Genomic DNA, 20615 nt, shown 5'->3' with positions numbered 1-20615 from the left:
TGGGGATGGACTAGTAAGTAATTGATCATGACTATGCTTGAAATGAGCTGACATGAATTTGTAGATTGGTAAGCCCCCCCCCCCCCCACCACTTTTAATATTTTTTTTATCAAAACTTTTCAAAATGCAAAATAAATAAATAAATAAATAAAAAATCAAAATAAATAGTAAACTTATTAAAAGTTGGTAAATGTTCTTCTCTAAAGCAAGAAAAGGCCCACCCCCTCTCCTCCCCGCACCACCACTTTCATTTTTTTTTCAAAACTATTTTTAAAATGTAAAAAATAAATGAATAAAATAAAACAAAATGAATAGAAAACATATTAAAAGCTGGTAAATGTTCTTCTTTAAAGCAAGACAAAGTACATTGCTCCCCCTCCCCCACCCAGCCACACATATGATTAACACTATACTAATATCACGCCTCACCTGATACTTTTTTTTTCAGACCAAGTGTTTCTTTTTCAATCCGACCTTTACAAAGTGTACTTGATTAATTCAATATCTGATAAGGAAGTTATGATTCATTTTATCCCCTACCCCAGCACCAACTTTCAATTTTTGAGGGAGGAAAGAAATAGTTTGCCCCAAGATCATAGCAAAATAGGAGTGTTTCCCTCCCCCTCCCTCACGTTGTTCCATTCTTTTTACACTAAACTAAAAATAAATCTAAGTATCAGATCATATGTCTGTCGGCATAAAACTAACTGTCTTTCTACAACATTTGGAGTGCAGCTGAAAGAAAAGATACAAATGAGTGGTTCTATTTGTCTGTTAAAGTTTTACTGACTTATAGTTTTTATGACCCCTCCCCCATTTATAAGCCTTAGTCAATACTGATGTTTAGCAGCGTGCGTCCCAGTTTGTTATGATTAGAACTCTTGGAGGGGGGGGGGGGTGGTACTAATCTACAAATTCATGTCAGCTCATTTCAAGCATAGTCATGATAAATTACTACTTACTAGACCATCCCTAGTAAGAGAACCCCAAATTTAACTAGTTAGACATGTCATTATTTCATAAGTCAAATTCTATTAAAATTTATAAAAGTATGATCCCATTGAGATCCCAACTTGAAACTTTGCACAAATAAACATAAAATACACACAAATTTTTGAGAATTAAAAAAAAAAAAATCATTATACCTTTTCTGAGAAATTTAAATTTAAAATTTAAATTTCTTTTTTTTTTAATTAAAACTTTTCTGAAATTAGTCATGTTGCATATCCCATTAAACAGCAACTAATGTACTTTAAAATGCTTTTTACCAAATTTTTCTATCTATATTTGATGCTGAGTTATCGTTCATTTTATGTTCAAGCATCCATGATAAAAAGAGGGTTTTTCGAAAAATCAAAGAGTCATAAATAAAAAAATAATAGAGATAAAAATCTAAAAATTTGGACTTTGATTACCTCAAAGGGTACAATTGATAAGCCAAATTTCAAAGAAATACAAAAAGGTGAGGGAAAAAACTTTGGATCACTTAACATGGAATGACCCTTATACATTTCTTGCTTTTATAGTTTAAAAATTTTACATTGACTAACCTTTGATGGGAAAAATGGAGTGAACTTGAATTCTTTCAAGAAGACGGATATTGAAAATGTGGAGGCATACAAAATTATGGAAAATAAGTAGACATCAGGATAAGGAGGTATACAGCCAGGTCCAGTCAATGTCCCATTGAAAGAACTACACATTGAGCTATTGTACGAACTGAAGACATTCAATGTGGATTCATCCAAATCTGTGCTATTGATTGGTGTACATACACATGTGCCAGGGAAATCTTGAACTGATGGAGAACTTAACGGATAATAATGGCCAATAGCCAATACCTGTAAAAATAGTACATGGAAAGTTGGAAATACCTCATAAGTTAAGATTTCATAAACTCAATATGTTTCAAAATAATATTTTGTATTCACACAATCTCACATGCATTGAAAAAGTTCACTTTGAGAGCATGTAATATTTGTATTGCAACTGCCAAGTATTCTCTATCAATAACTGGTAACAGGCTTAGTCAGAAATTTATTTGTAGCAATGTTGTGCAAAGAGTTCAAATCCCTCATAATAAAATGTTAATTCAAAATAATTTAAAGAATAAATTGTTATTTTTCACCTAAAATCATTTTGAGCTTTTGATAATTAAAGTTTGCTTTTGTTTTAACAAAAGTGACATTTCACTCAATTAAAGTAATGCAATTTAGAATTTGCCTTGAATGCTATTACCCAATACAGAGTGCTTATCAAAACTCCAATAAACTGAACTTTCAATTATACGAACACCACATCTATCTCAATTTTGTAAAGAAAAACATTAGTGCATTCCTTAGTTATGGCATAAAAAAAAGCCATGTTGTGAACTTTACATTGGGACAAAATACTGTGAAATGGCCCTGTCTCCAAATCCATTTCGATCAGTTTTGTCCTGAAAGTTGTATGTATGTGTATGCGATATCAAAGTACAAGTACTTTGCACACTACAAAATGTTAAGTCACAAAAGGGTAAAATTTCATAAACACCAGTTTTCACTTTTCTTGTTGACTGCAATCAGATATTCCAAAAAGGATTTCTATTTGTACTTTGTATCAAAACAATACTAGTTTGAAATCTTTTTTTGTATTAATCCCTAGTAGTCAATGAATATTTCAAACTATCTGACAAGTGTTGTTGACATTCACATCTAAATACCTTATTATTTTTTTGTAGTAAGGTAAATATTATGCAGTAGCAAACTATTTTGATTTTCAGATTTTAATGCAACTCATTTTTTTAGCTATTTTTCCTTCACAAAAAAACCTGAAAATAAAAATAAAGCACTTTGAATTAAACATAAGCTCCAGATTTTGAGACTCGGATTTTCAAGCATCTATTGCAATAATAAAAACATTCTATGATAAGAACTGGTATGGTTCACAGCAATATCAAGGGAATAAATGCTTGGCAAAAAGGGAGTGAAATCAAGACAGAGACAAGAATTTCTGTTTCTCATACACAATATTTTACTCCATACAGTAAAACATTCCTCTACACATATTTTCAATGAACAGTAAATATACACATCACGCTGCTCCAAGAAAGTAACCAAACCGAAAGAAAGTAACCAAGAAAGTGCTCCAAATTGGTAAACTTCATGTCTGGCAGCTTGGAACATCTCAATCTCTAATACAAAAAGTAGGGTAAAACACTTACAGTTAACACTTACAAATAAAAATAAATTATCAAGAGAACACACAGGTACTCCCCCCCTCCCCCCCCCCCCCAAAAAAAAGAAGTTAAAAAATGCTGAAAGGTAAACATTAAATTTAAATACCATTTTTTAAAATAATTTTTGTACAATTTAAAAATTTTCTTAGTTTTTTTTCTTTTATATAAGTGTTAGGTAACTACTACTGCAGGTGTCAACAACTGGTGGTTTACCTTAATTAAAACTTTTAATTAATGTTTCCTTAATAAAATTGCACAACATTTTTATGAGAGTTAATAATACAACTTACATGCTCCAAAAACATTTAAAATATGTTTTCACATAAAGTTTTAAAATTATTATAAATTTTAAATGTATACTTTCTCAAGTTACCAAAAACATAATTGTTAATCATTATATGGATATGGAAATATCATTCAACATGCAAAATTACTTGCTTATTAAACTGACAACTTCAAAAAAGTTATATTTGAAACACCTCCTGTTATTATTGTTGCTTTTATTGTGTATTAACAGGGCACTCATACATAGGATAAGCAAGAGAGCAGATTTCTTCACAGCACTCTGCTTTTAGACAAGTGCAATGAATATTTTTTTAAGGCATAAAAATATTGCTTCCATTAACATTCAAGTCTAACCTCTTCGTCGTCCACAAAGCGTCTAGCGCATTATTTATAAAATTTCACAGACAATCGAGGATGGTAAAAGGGTTAAACAACTTTATTTTCAATAACTTTGAATACTTATTTACAGCAGTGTAACTTTAGTGAAAGCAACCAAGTAACCAACAAGTTAATTTTTTCAATTATACATTCTGAAAAGAGTTTACAAAAATAAATAAAAAATAAAGAAACAAAAAATAAAGTAAAATATTTGCTAAAAAACAGTTAGTAATTCAAAGAAATTTTAGTTGAACTATGCTTAGAAAAGCCTCTGATTCAGTCTAATAATTCAAATTTCTTAAAACTAAACAAAAATAACAAAACTAACACTGACCATTTAAAGAATGATATTTACATTACATTCAAGAAATCATAAATAATAATGCATTCATCAGTAGATGTTTTTTTTCATTAATAATACTTGTAAAGTGTCGATAATTAAATAGAAAGCTTACCTTTTCAACTGATTTATAAATAAATATTAGAGAAATTAAAGTAGCAAAATTTTCTTCTGTGAAACGAGTAATATAACAAACTAATGCACTAGCATCGAAAGCAACCAGGACTATCAAAATAAATGCGGTCCACAAAGCCACATCCACAACCGAAGAGGCAAATATTCAAGATCATTTTCTCTAAAGTAGGGAGAAAAAAATTTAATGTTTCAAACTGAATGCATTTTTCTTATCAATATTATTATATTTTTACAAAATAAAAAATCCTCACATGTCACAATCTAACCCAATCAATGCTGAAACGGATCAGAATTTACAGTATGATTCATGAACAAAGACTGCTTAGTAGTCTTAAGGACTGTTTATTTTCCGTTGCCAAAATTTTTCTTTTATGTGATTGTGGCCAGGTAAAATAAACAACCCTACAGGCAAAGAAGCAGTTTCCCTTTGAATTAGAGATGGGAAGCCATTCTTTTTAATGACCCTGTTCATCAGATAATCTTTTATTTTTTTAATCTGTACACTGAACTTGTTCATTTGAACGACTTCGTTCATTCAAAAACGTTTTTGTTCAGTGTTCGGCTCAACTATCCGTAACTTGGGTCCCAGGGACCCATTAATGAAATAGATTTGGGTCCTTTGGTGGAAAAAATGAGTCCCTTAAATTTTAAACAGAAAATCTTAGCATATAATTGAATAATATACAACTATTTATACTTAGGGAAAAGAAACTATCCACATAGTTATTTAAAAAAGGTATGAAATAAACTAAATTGGTTAATTTTGCCCTTTTTTTCTGTGATTATCATATTTTCAAATAATACACTTGCAAGACTTAGTTATTTGAGAAACTATTTAGTCAGTTATAATGAGGTAAACTCAAAATTTACTTTTAAGTTGGATTTTTACCATGAAATAAAAAACAAATGCCTTTGATTGATCAAGCAGAAAGCACTCCCTTAACCTTTGCTTTCATGAACATTTTTCTAGGTGAAAAAAAAAAAAACAAACAGCCCCCCCCCCCCCCCCCCCCCCCCCCCCGTCCATGAATTATCATTGGCGGTTTCATAGAAATAGAAAAAAATCGCAAGCGAATTAACCCAACTCAAAAAATCGCGATCGCAAAAACGAAACATTTTCTCACATGAGTATGAAAATTGCTCATTTGCAACCTTAAATTAGAAAATTTGACTTCATTTTGACTCTCTCAAAATATCTGTGTTGGCTTTCGTGCTATTTTAAAAATCTCGCCATTTTAAAAATGGTGCGATCGATTAATACGTGACTTTTGCAAGTCCAAATAAAAATAGCCCATCAGAAATAGGTGAATTACTAGAAAGTGAACAAGGTTAAAGTGCTTTTGTATAAAATTCATATTCATAAGCAATTTAACAAGAAAAATGTGAAGTTCAGAACTTTGTGTTTTGCGCGATCGGGAAAATGTTCACCATTTTTTTTTTCACCCCTCCTTTTATTGAGGATGCAAGATAATGATTTTTAAAAGTAATTCTGGTTACATGAACGTAGAATAGATAAGCTTTTACTACTCAGTTGTCCTGTATTAATCCTGAAGATTGCATTGAAACCACTCTTACTTTTGATCTTTATTGTTGTTTTTAGGAATTTCCCCAAGATAAAAGTTGAGGGAGAACTTATTCTTAGAATACAGTACAATGGGCTATTTATGAACATGCAATATTTTGCTCCTTGAGCTCTGCCCAGGAGGTCACTGTAAGCTCCAGTCTTATCACTAAAATTCCATTGACTGGTCAACAGTAGAGGTATGTTTGAATAGCTGATAAAGAGATAGGGTCATTTTAATCCTTTTCTGTTGATTCTCCTGGTTATTGAAGCTTAAAAGCATTCACAGATAGATCTTCAGCTTTTTCCACAATTTTTTTCTGGTTTTTATCTTTTGGGTGTTCTGGGTCCCTAAAACCTGAATTTTCGCGGAAGTTGCGTCCCTTTCCCGCAATTTTGCGTAAAAAACCCCCTATAGCGCGTAAACGCGAACCCTGTTGTTGATATTGCTCCGAGAGTTACTCACATACATTGAAAATGTTTCACTGGTTTTGTAATTATTCTTTTAAGTAAAAGTTACTAAAGCTACCAACAGGGCCGGATTACTAAATAGGCAATGTAGGCAGTTGCCTAGGGGCCCCGAGGTTCTCAGGGGTCCCGGAGAAATCTTAAAGTTGAAAATATGTAAGAAAAAAAGTTCTTTTTGACCAAAAAAAAAAAAAAAAAGAAGAAAGAAAAGAAAAAGTTTTTAAAAAAATGAGGCTTCCTTCCTTTTTTTTCCTCTCTATCTCATCTTTTACTGCTGTCAAACAGGAAATATTTTATGCATGTGGGATCCGGGGCACACACAACAGCAATGGGGCCCCTACCAAAAGGTTTTGTTATTCATTTTTCAAAGGTCATGGAGACCATGGCCTTTTGTTTTAGCTGATAAAGGGCTGACAGTGGCAGATTTTCCATACCTCAATCGTTACATATGGGAGGTTCCCCACAACATAAGGACCCCAAGAAGGAATTAAAATAGAACATGAAAAAAGTATTTACGTTATACAAGTTGCCAAAAAGAAAATGGGTAGATCCGTCATTGTGGCCCAACGGCATCCAGATCATTAAATATTGGCTAACATTAACTACATAACTCAGTGGTGTAACTACGTAACGTAAGACACCGCACCACGGAGGGGGGGGGGGAGTCAGGAGGAGCCCGAAAATTGTTGAGCTTTGTTTTCATTTAGTTTTGTAAAAATTTTCCAAAAATCAAACTTAGTTTAAATATTTTTTTGCTGGGGCCCCTAAAACCCAAAAACTTATTGATCCAGGGCCCCAAGTATGATATTGGGGCCACAGGTCAAACACTTTTTCGGTGCCCTCTTGTAGTCAAACAATACAATTTTTTCCATTTGCTAGAAAAGTTTTAGCCAATTGGAGCCCCTAAATAGCAGGGGCTTTGCGAAGGCCTAGTACGCCTGTTCAGTAAACAAGCCCTAAGTAGAGAGAAGAGGGCCCACAGTCCAACTTCCATGTGCAAAAACCAAACTTTGGCTTGGCGATTTCCTAGGCCACCAGCCATGGACAGAAGTGAAAATCCCTGAAAGAAAAGGAAAAAGTCCTGGCCGTATCGAAGCCCGGAAAAAGCAGCCAAGAGAAGTTTTTCGGTGGATCTGGATTGGAGAAGGAGAGGGGGATCGAAGTTGGAAGGGCCCCGAAAATGTTTGAGCTTTGTTTTCAATTTTATTACATTTTTCCGTAAATCAAACTTAGTTTCAAATGCTTATATTAGTTCTAGGGACCCCTAGAGCCCCAGAACCTTGACGACCAAGGGCTCCCAATTAAGATATCGGGGGCCCAAAGCCTTAAAATTTTTCGGGGCCCTCTTGTAGCTAAACATTAGTTGTTTTTTTTCATTTGCTAAAACAGTTTTAGCCATTTTGGGGCTTCAAATAGCAGAGGTCGTGGTCTAATTTTCCTATTCAGTAAACAGACCCTGATTGAAGAGAAGGGGGGCCCACTGCCATACTTCCGTACGTGAAAACCAAACCTTGGCTCATTGCAAAAAGTATCATATTGCCCTCCCTAGACCACCTGACACAGGGAGAAGAGAAAATCCCTGAAAGAAAAGGAAAATCCTGAAAAGGGGTAAGATCTGGGATGGAGCCAAAGTTATCAGCTGTATGCCCCAGTTTCCTACTCGTTACACTTTATTAAGAGAAATCTCGCAAATAGCTATGCTCGCGGAAATTTGTCAAGGACCCAATTAACGAGTGATAGGGGCCCAAACTTAGCAAATTTCATCAATTTATTGTAATTTTCAAAATTTCATGCATCGGGGGGGGGGGGGGGGAGTTGTCAGTAACGCAATTTTTCGTGCGTCTCTGATAGTCATAATAAAATATAACCAATTCTAACAAATAAGTTTTTGTTTTAAAACCTTAAATTACTTCTGGGCATTTTTTTTTAAAGAGGAGTGTTTTGCTTGAATAAGTTACTGCTAAATCTCTATTGTTTATCAAAAACGTAGTTGAAGATTATGCACCTGTGATCAAGTAAACTTACTGAATCTCTTATACATAAAATATTATGTACATAGAAATTTTCAGTTACATCTACAATTGATTTGCCACAAAACAATTAATAGCCGCGAAAGACTATTAATTGTTTATTTTTTTATTTAGCAGCGTATTAGAAATTTTCTTAATTCTGATACAGTGAAAATCTGGCCGAATGTACAACCCTTAAGCACAAACACCCCTTATCCTGACGCAGACACAGCTTTTCTTGTAAAAAGCTCTTTTTAAAATATTTTAGCAAACCTCTCTGGTTTCTCTTTGAAAAAAAAAGAAAGGAAAGAAAAAGACAAGGGAATCAGAAAATCCTTTGCTTCCACCATATTTAGCTGCAGGTTGTTCAACACAAAGGAAAGAAACCATAGTTAACATTTCAGCTCCTGGGAACCCAGGGGCGGATCCAGACTATGGATTTGGGAGGGGAACTTTTTCAGCAGTTTATGTTTATGGGGGGAGGTGGGTATGAAATTACTCATTAAAAAAGAACTGTAGAAATTGAGTTTTACAACTCATCCTTAACGCTTCTTATATAAAATCTTAACGCTTCTTATATAAAAAATTTTTACTTTACAAATTTTGCAAGTATAATTTTCAGAAAATATTTGTAAAAAACTGTTATTTTCATTGTTATATTTATATATTTTTTAATTCTAAAATTTTCGCCGATTAAGGGGGTCTGGGGGTTCTGCCCCGGAAAAATTTTGAAATTAAAACCCTAAGAATGCAGTTTTAGACGGCATCTGATGATGTTACGGGGAAGAAAAGTTCGAGGGGCTTTCTGCGAAAATTTTTAGAAACTGAAGCTTTAAAAACGCGATTATAGGCGATATTTGTTGATGGTAAGGTAAAAGACGGGACTTTTGAGGGCTGCCTCAGATCGATTTTTTTTTTTTTTTTTTTGTAAAATAGATCGAAATCGATGACCCCACCACCCAATTTTTCAAAATTGAAGTTCCTAAAGCGCAGGTACAGACTAATTTTGATGATGTTACGAGCAGTGGGGTTCTGGGGCTCTTACCAAAAAATGTTTCGAAATTGAAGTCCTAGGAAACTAAGTTTTTAAGCGATATTCATTGACGAAGGATTTAAATGCTCTCCCCCCTAAAATTTTTCGAAATTGTAATTTTTTCATTTTTAGATTTCTTACGAGAGCATTCGGGCCCCTGTCCGGAAATTTTTCGTAATTGATGTCATAAAAACGTGACTGCAGACCATATTTGGTAACATTATGGTTTGGGCAATTTTTCAAATTTGAAGCTTCAAAAAAGCAATATTACACGACTCTCGATGTCTTTAGAATACGAGGTGTTAGGTAGTTATCCCCTGGAATTTTTTCAAAATTCAAGCCCCGAAAACGAGATTTGAGACACTATTTAAAGGTTTCGGCGGGGAAAAGGGGGCTTCCCAATTATGAAGACTTTCTTATTTTGAGACCGACTAGGAAAAAGAAAAAAAATGGTGGGGATGCAATTAACTGATCAATAAACTGCCATGATTGAAAATTTTTATTTCAAGGTTCTTTTCAAAAGGAATTTAGATTTTTTCGCGACATTCTTTTTTTCAACTTATTAAAAGAATTTTGTTTTTCCAAGGTCTGTTCTATTATTCTCTTTAATTGTAAGAAATGCTTTTGAGAAACATTCTAGTCAGCATTCTGGGGTGGTCTCTCACAATTTAGAACTGAAGAGTTAAAAAAACGTTTTTGATGTTCATTTAGTGAGACATAATTCGCCATTCCTAGCAAAGTGCCTTCTTTAAAAAAATAAAAAGTAAATTAAAATAATAATAATAACTTTTTCAATTTTTATGTAGTGTTACAGAATGTGCTGCTCCATAGCAAAGTGCCGCCCGGGGCGAGTGCCCCCTTTGCCCCCCCCCCTACGTTACGCCACTGTCTCTCACCCCCTCTGGTTGCGCTACTGAATTGTAGAAGCTTTAAATTTTTTTGATGAACTCTACACCAAATGAATACAAAAGACAGTTTAAACAAGTTTGTGTTGAAAAAGACTTATTTTGAAAGATTACTGGAAAACAGATGCAAAAAGCAAGTACGAAAATTTGGGAGACTGGAAATAACCCTAAAGTGGATAAATTGAACTACTACTCGGAAGCTGTACTGCGCCATATCAATGAGCCTTTTAGTACGATGAAAAATATTTACTTAGTCCCCAAACTCGAATTTTTATATGAACTTCTCATAGTCTTATACTCCCTATGACGGAAGCATTTAATTTTTATATTTCTCTATAACTGTCTTTACATTCCTGCATGCCGGATCTTCGATTTTTCAGAACCGGAGCAAAAGCTAAATACTGACACCCTTTATCCACCTTCGTTGAAATTTTATATCGAGGTTCAACGAGAAAACAACAGAAATAGTGTAAATTTGCATCTTCCTAGAAGTTGCCTCTTGGCAACTGGGGGGGGGGGGAGGGGGTTGCAAAGGGTATTGACTATGTAAAAAAGGTAAGTCAAGGGCTTGTTGCTGCCTAGATCCGGCAGTGCGATTCCTGTTTTCACACAATTAGGCACGAATTCATTTATTAAGCAATTCCTGTTTTTCTGTATCAAAGTATGTATCAAATACTGAAAACAAAGTGTGTCAACAATAGGATGTTCTCGTTTTAGTTTAGTCTCAACTCCTACCCAATGTCTTTTTTTTATTAAAAAAAAATGTGCATTCGTTTTATTAATCTAATTTTGTTGCATTATAATAGGGGACTAGATGGTATTGTTATCACTTATTAAATGTTTCTCCTAGGATGAATTCCCTCCAAGCTATGTTAACAAACAGAAAAAATTAATCTTTAAAATGTCAACTACTGGTGGTTCTACCTTACCATGTTTTCTGAACAGGTTTTTGGTTTACTTGGGATTTTGTGCTTTGGAAAAGGACATTTCCCAGTTCCCCTCTTTGGATCCGCTTTTGCAATTCTCTCCTCGCTTTTCACCGCGCCTTGCTCCAAGTTCAATTTCTATAAAACAGAAGTATTTTCCTGCACTCTGTTCTAAAAGTTTTTAGGTACATATGAGATTTGGGGGGGGGAGAGGACATTCCTCCAGTTCCCCTCGGTGAATCCGCTTCTGCTATTGTCTAATTGCTTTTCCTGGAGCCTTTCGTCAAGTTCTGAAAAAACAGTAAAAAAAATTCATGTACGTTGTTTTTTGAACAATTTTAGGATCACTTGGGATTTTTTTTTTTTTTTTTTTGAGGGAAGAGGAGAACATTCCCCAGTTCCCCTCCTTGGATCCGCTTTTGCAATTCTCTCTTAGCTTTTTCTTGTGCTTTTCTTCAAGTTCGAGCTCTATAAAACAGAAGAATTTTGCTGCACTCTATTGTGAAAATGTTTAGGTACACGTGGGGGGAGGGGAACATTCCCCCACGGATCCGTCATCCGCCTATTGCCTATCGTTTTTCCTGGAGCCTATTTTCAAGTTCAAGTTCTATCAAACAATATCTTCCTATTCTCTGTTCTAAAACCTTTTAGGTACACATGATATGTTGGGGGAGGGGAGCATTCCTCCAATTCCCCTCCGTGGATCCGCTTCTGCTGTTTTCTAATCGCTTTTCCTGGAGCTTTGCTTCAAGTTCAAGTTCTATAAAATAGAAGAATTTTCCTGCACTCTTGTGAAAATTTTTAGGTATATATGGGATTTGGGTGGGGGGCATTCCCTCAGTTCCTCTCCGTGGATCTGCTTCTGCTGTTGTCTAATTGCTTTTCCTAATACCTTAGTTCACGTTCTAAAAAACGGAAAAAAATGTCTGTACTCCTGTTTTCTGAACTGTTTTAGGTACACTTGGGATTTTTTTTTGAGGGGGGGGGGAGGGGGACATTCCCACAGTTCTCCTATTTGAATCTGCTTTTGCAATTCTCTCCTCGCTTTTCCTGACGCTTTTCTTGAAGTTCAAGTTTGAAAAAATGAAAGAATTGTGCTGTACTCTGTTCTGAAAATTTTTAGATATACTTGGGATTTTGGAGGGGGAACGTTCCCCCAGTTCCCCTCCCGTGTTTCCACGCCTGTGGGAACCCGATTTCTGATTCCAAGAAATGCAGCTGTTAGCAGGACTGCAGTATTTTAAGGTCCTGGCTGTTATTCGTGGGCATTTTTTGGAATGGCTACTAATAAGTGAACACTTCACTTTGCCGAAATTTTTGATCTCCCCAGAGTATAATAAACTGCCTTCCAATCCTACCGCCTTTACAACTATGGTCCTGCCTTTACAATAGAGGTTGAACAGGCGACTCTGGTGGTTGTAGTCTAAAAAAGCATGGGCGGTTCATCAAAGAGCTTGAACACATGTATTTGCGGAAGGGCGCGTTGTGTCCCCTTAGGTTAGGCACTTGCCGAAATTCGAAGCGGATTTTTTTTTTTTGGAAGAACACTTTATGAGAAAATGTTCTCTGGTCCACTTATTATTTACACCCTTTTTCTATAGGAGCTCTTGGTTAGACGCCTGCAAACCATTTCTTTTATTTTTATCATTTCCGCACCACTTTTTCCCAGAATGAAAGGTGGTGTTTTTAAGAAGAAAGGTTTTTCACTCTAACAAATTCCTGGTCCTCTTCAGTTTTTATATATGCAGGGTAACCAAACTTTAAAGTGGAGTTCTTGTATAAAGCTAGTTTTTGAGTTGATATTTTGTACCAGTATTGAAGTGTTTATTTTTTGCTTTAAAAATGAAGCATCAAAGCACAACGATATTGAAATACTTTCTAAGAAGCAAAAAGTTTCCTATGAGAAAGGTAAGAAAACAATTATGTACTGATTAAAAAAATAATTATAAAAACAAGCAAGAATTCGTTTTATATATTATTCATTTCTGCTGCAGGCATATTATTTGTAACAAGATATTAATTTTTTACCGAAATTAACTTAATTAGCTATCAGACGTGGGTAGAAATAGTTTTGGGGAGGATCATGAAAAGGTCAAAAATGTAACCTCCTCCATATAATGTTTTGTTAAACAGTTTTTGTGAGGTTCCTTTAAAATGTTTTAAAATAAGTCTTGAAGCCGATTAATCTGCTTTAAAGTACATAATTTTTATGTTCTAATTTACTTCAAATGTGGTGGTAAAATATATTTTTTAGCATTTTAAACCACTTAAATCTTAAATAATTTCACCAAAACGGTATAATAATGCTCTGTATTACTTTGAAAGATCGTAATTAAAACAAGAGGGTGTTAAAACAGAAAAATCAAAATTTTCCATCAAAGAAGTATTAATGAAGAAATTATGACATTTTGTGCCTTTGAATTCAAAATATATGTTTTATGTGTGTGTGTTTTTCATTTTTTAGTTTTTACTTATGTTCTGAAGAAGTAACTTAAAATTTTATAATGTAGTTAAGTTATTTTCATCTCTTCGGGAGGGAAACGGTCCTCCCCCCCCTCAAATCCGCTACAGTTAATAATAATGGTATAAATGGTTTAGAAATATTTTACTGAGTAATGCTGTATACATCTTTTTCTCTAGCTCTAAAATGAAAAGTAAATATAAATACATTTTAGTTACTGTATTAATTGTTAATAAACTTTATTGGTAATACTTAAAATTGTAGTCAGAATCTAAAACTATAAGCTTTAAAATAAGGGGTAAGTTATGAAATTTGACAAAGGAATAAGGAATATTTTGCGTGGTGACAGAAATACAGGCTAGAGAAATAATATATGAGATTATGTATAAAATACATGTGTGAGGGGGCCCCAACACTTCTAATGCCTATGGGCCCCGAAATCCTTAATCCGGATCTGGCTACCAATAGAAAGAAAATATACGAATAAAAATTTAATCAAAATATATTTTATTGGGTTTAGATGTATAAAGCAGTTATAAATCATTTTGCAAGCTATTTCTCCCTAACCAAATTTTAAGACATCTGTTAAACATGCCAAAAGTCTCCTATTCGTGTTTCTGCTCGGTCTAAAATATGATGATTAGATTGGATTCAATAAAAAAAATAATAATAATAAAATTAATAAGAGGTCAAAAAAATTTGCAAAATTGATCTTCCAAAAACAAATCACCAAATACAAATACAAAAGTGACGACCAGCAACAGGCTCTGGGCCCAGCTAGACTGGTCCTAGACAATTTACAATCCCCAGTGAAGATCAATGGCCCCCGTAAAACTATCTACTCCCGTGCACATTACCACCTCTTCCGGTAAGCTGTTCTAAGGTTCCACTACCCTGCTATAATGATAATTTTTCCTAATATCCATGTTAGCCTGAGATTTAAATAGCTTAAAACAATGACCCCTTGTCCTGTTTTCAGTACTAAACTTCAGCCCCGTAATATCTTTCATTTTAATGAATTTAAACAACTGAATCATGTCCTCTCGGTCTCTTCTTTGCTCAAGACTGTACATTTTTAGCCTTCTAAGCCTGGAATCATAGTCTAAATGAGAAATACCATTGGATAAAACATTTTGAAGGTGAAAATAAACAAAAAATGACTTTGAATGAGTAAAAAGAAAGTAATATCAAAAGACATAAAAAAAATAAATAAGTAAAAACAAGAAATCACATGAGAGAAATAGAGAGTTATAAAATAAAAATCTTTAAAAAAAAAAAAAAAAAAAACAGCTGTTATCTTTTGGACACCTTCCTTTATGAAGGACACATCTCTACTTTGAATTAGCAGTTTGTTTGAAAGTTGAAAGATAGTTATGGATTTCTTATAGTTGATTGAGCTGTTTTATATCCGTGCAGAATTAAGAGTGTTTGTGGGTTCTCCCTCGAAAAGTTTTTTTGTTAGGAACGCATTTTTAGACACCCTTTGGTGGTTAATAGGTGGAAAGGAGGTTTGAAGGAACCTCTCTGGAAAATCTTTGAAATTTAAAGGTATATTATCGAAAATACAATTCTTTGCCATCTTTTTTGGATTGAAGGAAGAGGATGAGATTTAGGAATTTTGCCTAGTTATTTTTTGATATCAAAAACTCAATTTTAGAGATCTGTAATGATGCTAAAAATGAGCGGTTTCAGGGCTTTCCTCCAGAAAAACTTTTTGAATCGAAGTCCTGAAAACACAGTTGTAGGCTGCATTTGATGACGTAGCAGAAAACAGAGTTTAGAATTTTTTTCTCAGGAATGCTTCGAAGTTAATAGTTCCAAACACACAGTTTTAGTCGATCTTTGAATGATCTTGAAAGATGAGGAAAGAAAGACTTGGGCATCCTCTCCGGAAATTTTTTCCTCTCGCGAAAGTGCAGTCCTGAAAATGCAGTTGTAAGCCATCTTTTATAACATTGGGGAAAGGAACGGGGTTTGGAACTTTGCACCAGAGTTCGAAATTGGAGTCTTGAAAATGTGACTGTTGGCCATCTTTGGTAGCATTAAGGGAAGGGATGAGGTCAAGAGCTGTTCCACAACTTTTGAATATTGAAGCATCAAACACGGAATGTTAGAGGATCTTCATTGATGTTAGGGGAAGTGCTTGGGGGCTCTGCCAAGAAAATTTTTTGGAATAGAAGTCCTAAAAACACAATGGATGGCCCTCTTTAAAGACATTAGGCGAAAGCATGATGTTCAAAACACTCTCCCGTTTATACATTGATATTAAAGTTCCAAAAACAAAGTTTAAAATCCTTTTGTAATGTTAGGAAGAGGTGAGGTTTTAGTTTTTCTGCGGAAGTTTTTTGAAACTGGAGTAATTGTAGGGTGACTTTGATAATATTAGGTAAAGGAATGAGATTCAAAGAATCTCACCGGCGATTTTTTCGAAATTGAAGCTCCAAATATTCAAAATTTTTGACAATCTTCAATGACAATGGAGAGAGGGGGCTCAGGGGCTCCCCCCTGGAAAATTTTTGGAATTAAAGTCTTAAAAATATAGTTGTAGACTATTTTTTGAGGGAGGGAGGTTTGTTGGTCTTCTCCCAGAAATATTTTGAATTTACAATCCTTTTTTTCGGGGAGGGGGGGGGGAATGCCCCCCTTCCGTGAATCCGCGACTGCTATAATCAGGGGAGTGCACAAAATTTTGGGACCAGTCACAAATGACTTTTAAGGGTTCGCCCGCAATGTTTATTAATCGTAATTTGTCGTATAATCGTAAGTAAAAGAACAACTATGGATAATTTGTTTTCTTCCATTTACAGTTTAGATTTTTGGGAATCTTACTGCATCTGGAAAAATTCTACTTTATTAGTGAATGATTTGTCGAGCACGACCCCTTTCCTTACAGTTTGGAAACCCTTCCTTTAATAAAACATTTTTTTGGTCTATGACATTTTTCCTAAGCACAGATGTCCTTGCTGTTTTCTGTTGACGTCACACTTCCGGTTCCGGCCACTTCCAGTCTATTTACTCACGCTCCTGACTTTTTCTCATTCATTTGTCCGGTGTTTGTCTTTGTGTTACATCGTTCTTTTATGCACTGATGAAGGGTTTGGTTTATAGCCCCAAAACAGCTGCTTGGAGAGATTTTTAACTTTTTTTAATTGATTTTATTTGTACATGTATATACGTCGTCATATAGTTTTACTTATTTCATTGTACAAAGTTTTCGACTGCTTCTTTTGCATACTAACTTGTTTAAATGAAATTATTGAGTTAAATTGATATTTAAGCTATTAATATGGGATGAATACTTTTAAAAAATATGGAAGTTTCATGTATTTATTTTTAAAATTGCATTTTAGAAATTATAGGTGACACTCAATCTATATAGACAAAAATGGATGTATGTTTGTGTGTGTGTTTTTGTCAGGGTTGTTTGGTTTAAGCCATGATTTAAACACAGTGGTTTTTTAAGAAAACCATGCGTTTTTTTTTTTTTTTTTTTTCAAAAATTGTTTTTTTTTTTTTTTTTTAAACCTTCATCGTTTTCCCCAAAATATTTTCATGAATTTTACATATGATTGCAAAGGGTAAAATCTAATTGATGCAAAGCAACTAGCAAAGCTTTATAAATAAATTACAGTAAATTTAGAAACTTATATTTTTCAAGCTAAATTTAGCAGGTTTGTTAAATAGCTTTTCTTTTCTTTTCCTTGTTTTAAAAATTAATGCAGCTTTCCTATTAGGTACATAAATATACAAGGGATACCAAATAAGTTTTTCTAAAATTACATGGAAAAAAAATCTAAGTAGTTCTTTTTTTATTTATTCAATTATTAATATTTTTCAGTCTTTTGCATTTTAAAATAGTCCGAAAAGCATATTTCAACCAAAACTTATTTACTACCTAATTTGCTTGATTACTTAAGATTTATTGAAACAGATTATGTACCATTGAAGCGATGCATTGTGTATATGAATCTAAACGCTAGAATATTTAAATGACAAGAGAAAAAAAATAACTAAAGAAGTCCAAGAACTAAGCATTAACTACGCATAAATTCTGCTTATACCTGCATTCCCGATAGACGATGCAGTCGGAGCAAGAAAAGAAAATAGATGAAATTACGAAAACATAAAATATTCATGTAACTTGGTGCTCTTGTTGAAAAAAAATTAATGCCAAATTTTCACCTTTCAAAGAACTTTTTTTATCCCAATATAATAAAAGAAGTCTCATTTATGAATGGTGGAAGAATCAATAAACATTATTTTTTATAACAGTCTTCATTATTAAAATATGTTAAAAAAGTATTTTCATACTGAGGCTTTTAATTATTTTTTTTTTCTTTGGTTTAAAAAAAATTGTATTCCTAAATGTATTAAAACAGGAGAAATAATGTCTTTAACCAAAAACATAATGATTTTCTTAAAACCTACTTGTCTTGTTTCTATAATTGTTGTCACTGATACATTAAGTAAATAAATTACATGATTTGTAGCTCTTTTTTAAAGCTTTAAACAAAATATGCGTTGATCTTTTGATTTTTAAAATTCTGTAATGTAAATCAGACTTGTGATTCAATTGTAGATACTGCAAAATACTTTCCATGTTTAAGAATGTATGATGTTAACTTTACTTTTATTTTTTTATTTATCGTAGATAGCTATGATTATGAGGAAATTAATTTACAAGAATTTAGTCTTGGTTATTTGTAATAGTTAATAATGTCTGAACTATCACAGTAAATTAATTCTTTGATTATTTATACCAAGGCCCATTTAGGTATTGTATTTTTTTTAAATAGTTACAATAAGATTTTCAAACAATATTCTCCTATAGAAAACTTTACATATGATGAAAGGAAATTACGAGATTTTATTTATAATTATTTAATAATTACAAAAATATTAGGTAAGAATATGAATATTAAACATTCCTTAACAAATGATTGATAAAATATTTATGATTTTCTTAAATAAAATAGTTTTTCTTACAAATAGTGAAAAAAACCAAATAAACCCGGTTTAAAACCAAAAAAAAATTTTTTTTAATGTTTTTTTACCAACCCTGGTTTGTGTGTAGGTGTTCCTTATACAAATCTCCAGTTTTAGTTGGATTTCTTCCAAATTTCGCACAGAGGTAAATTGATGCTCAGGAATTCATATAGGCTGGTTTTGGGAATTAAAAAAAGATCCAAATATGTTTCAGTTTATTTTTTAACCATAAAATTGATCTTTTCTACTTGAACAAATTGCTGTATAGTTATAAAATCAGTCTGAATGAAAAGTCTGTAAAAAAAGTCCCATATGAAGTTTCTTCAAAGATTAACTGTAATTGTTAAATTTGTGAACGTTGATTCCAAGTAAAAGAAAATGATTAGCAACTTAGAATTATCAGGGGATATTTTAAATGCAATCAACAAGAAAAGTATTCTCAACTTTGGCCATTAATGCTGATTCCCAACTAGCATAGAGCATGTTTGGCAAGAAAGCCGAAGGAAAAAGAAATGCTGCTGTACAGCTTTTTTTAAATTGCATCCTGCAAAGCAGGGAAGCATTGTGGTCTCCAACGGTTCTACTCATTTGACATGCTTACTATTGGTAATTCCATAGCAGTAACGATAACATGAAATTATTGATCACTATTTTTCACATGAACAGCAAAGAAAATACCAAAATTAGTTAGGTATTAATTATTTATTCATTATCCATGTACAATCTTCAACAATTTAATGTTGTATAATCCTTAAATCAATATGCATGTTTTCTTTATACTATTCCATGATTTATGTCCGGTCTTTACCCAATTCAGTTCAACTAAGCTAAATTGCTCCAAGGTATCAAAGAACAGGGGTAAGAAAAACGAATATAGCAAATAAATTGCAAAATAATCATTTTTCTGCATAGTAGCGTAGCTGGAAATTATCTTTCAAGGGGGGAAGGGGGGGGGCATGGCGTTTATTACATGCACATAAACTACCATACTAGGATTATTAATGTGTGCTAACGGTTTTTAAATAGTTCGTTCCAAAAGTTTGCGTCTACCTACTTCCATTTTTAATGTTTTACGTAACTTAAAATAATAACTGTAATGTAGTCGGTTGACTCATTCCCACCTCTCTTGACGACTGTGTTTCTAAAAATATAAATTTCGATGTTCTCTATGGAAGAGAACTCTGTCTATAGAGCAACAAACTTAAATACGTTCTCTCTCTATCTGCATCAGTGTGAGGTATGTACAACATTTACCGCAAATACAAAGGTTTTAAAAATTTGAAATAGAACTTAAATCTGGACAAATTTCAAATCGTTACAAGACATTTATATTACTGTCTAACTGTTATTTTTACCTACGAAAATAGAAATTTGACGTCAATATAGGAAAATAAAATATAACTGATGTGTCTCTTTTTAGGCAAGTTACAGTTATCCAATTTTACTCTATGACACGGCATTAAATCACCATGGAAAGAACAAGCAAATACATTTTGCAAAGCTATTTATACTAAGCAAACTTTTTCTGCAAAATATGCCTGCCTGAAAACATACAAAATAACCTAAGACTTGATACCTTCATTCAAAAAACACGGCAAAAAAAAAAAAAAAAAAAATGGTAAAACGTTTATTAACTACCCTGACTAAATTCTTTATTTTCTGTACGGTGGACTGTCTATTTAGCTTTTGGACATTGAGGATTTTGAATCAATTTGAAAATATTGTAACTGTGTCCAAGAAGACTATTTTGTATATATTTGTGCCTAATAGTAGGAATTGACTTTCATTTTTTTGTAAGTTCATGACTCTTTCTAAGGAGACATTCAATGATTTATATCAGAATAAAATGTATGTGAAAAGTACTGTTGCATTTTTTGATGTCTTGGAGAAAGCAAAACCTATTTTTTCGGC

At 33.2% G+C, this 20615-nt stretch overlaps 1 protein-coding gene across 1 annotated transcript in view; it reads right to left on the bottom strand.

Moving 5' to 3' along the window:
• Positions 1 to 20615, bottom strand: part of LOC129233245 (electroneutral sodium bicarbonate exchanger 1-like) — a gene marked incomplete at its 3' end in the record, with an annotated part of 72240 nt that overhangs the window by 17398 nt on the left and 34227 nt on the right. Inside the window, 3 exon segments of the mRNA XM_054867298.1 lie at positions 1551 to 1841; positions 4336 to 4476; positions 4479 to 4515. Of these exon segments, the coding sequence (XP_054723273.1) occupies positions 1551 to 1841; positions 4336 to 4476; positions 4479 to 4515 (469 nt within the window).

This window comes from Uloborus diversus, unplaced genomic scaffold, assembly GCF_026930045.1.
Source record: "Uloborus diversus isolate 005 unplaced genomic scaffold, Udiv.v.3.1 scaffold_284, whole genome shotgun sequence".
NCBI classification, from domain to species: Eukaryota; Metazoa; Arthropoda; class Arachnida; order Araneae; family Uloboridae; genus Uloborus; species Uloborus diversus.
Note: the sequence above shows the minus strand (reverse complement) of the source record. Positions and strands in the feature narration are given on the sequence as shown.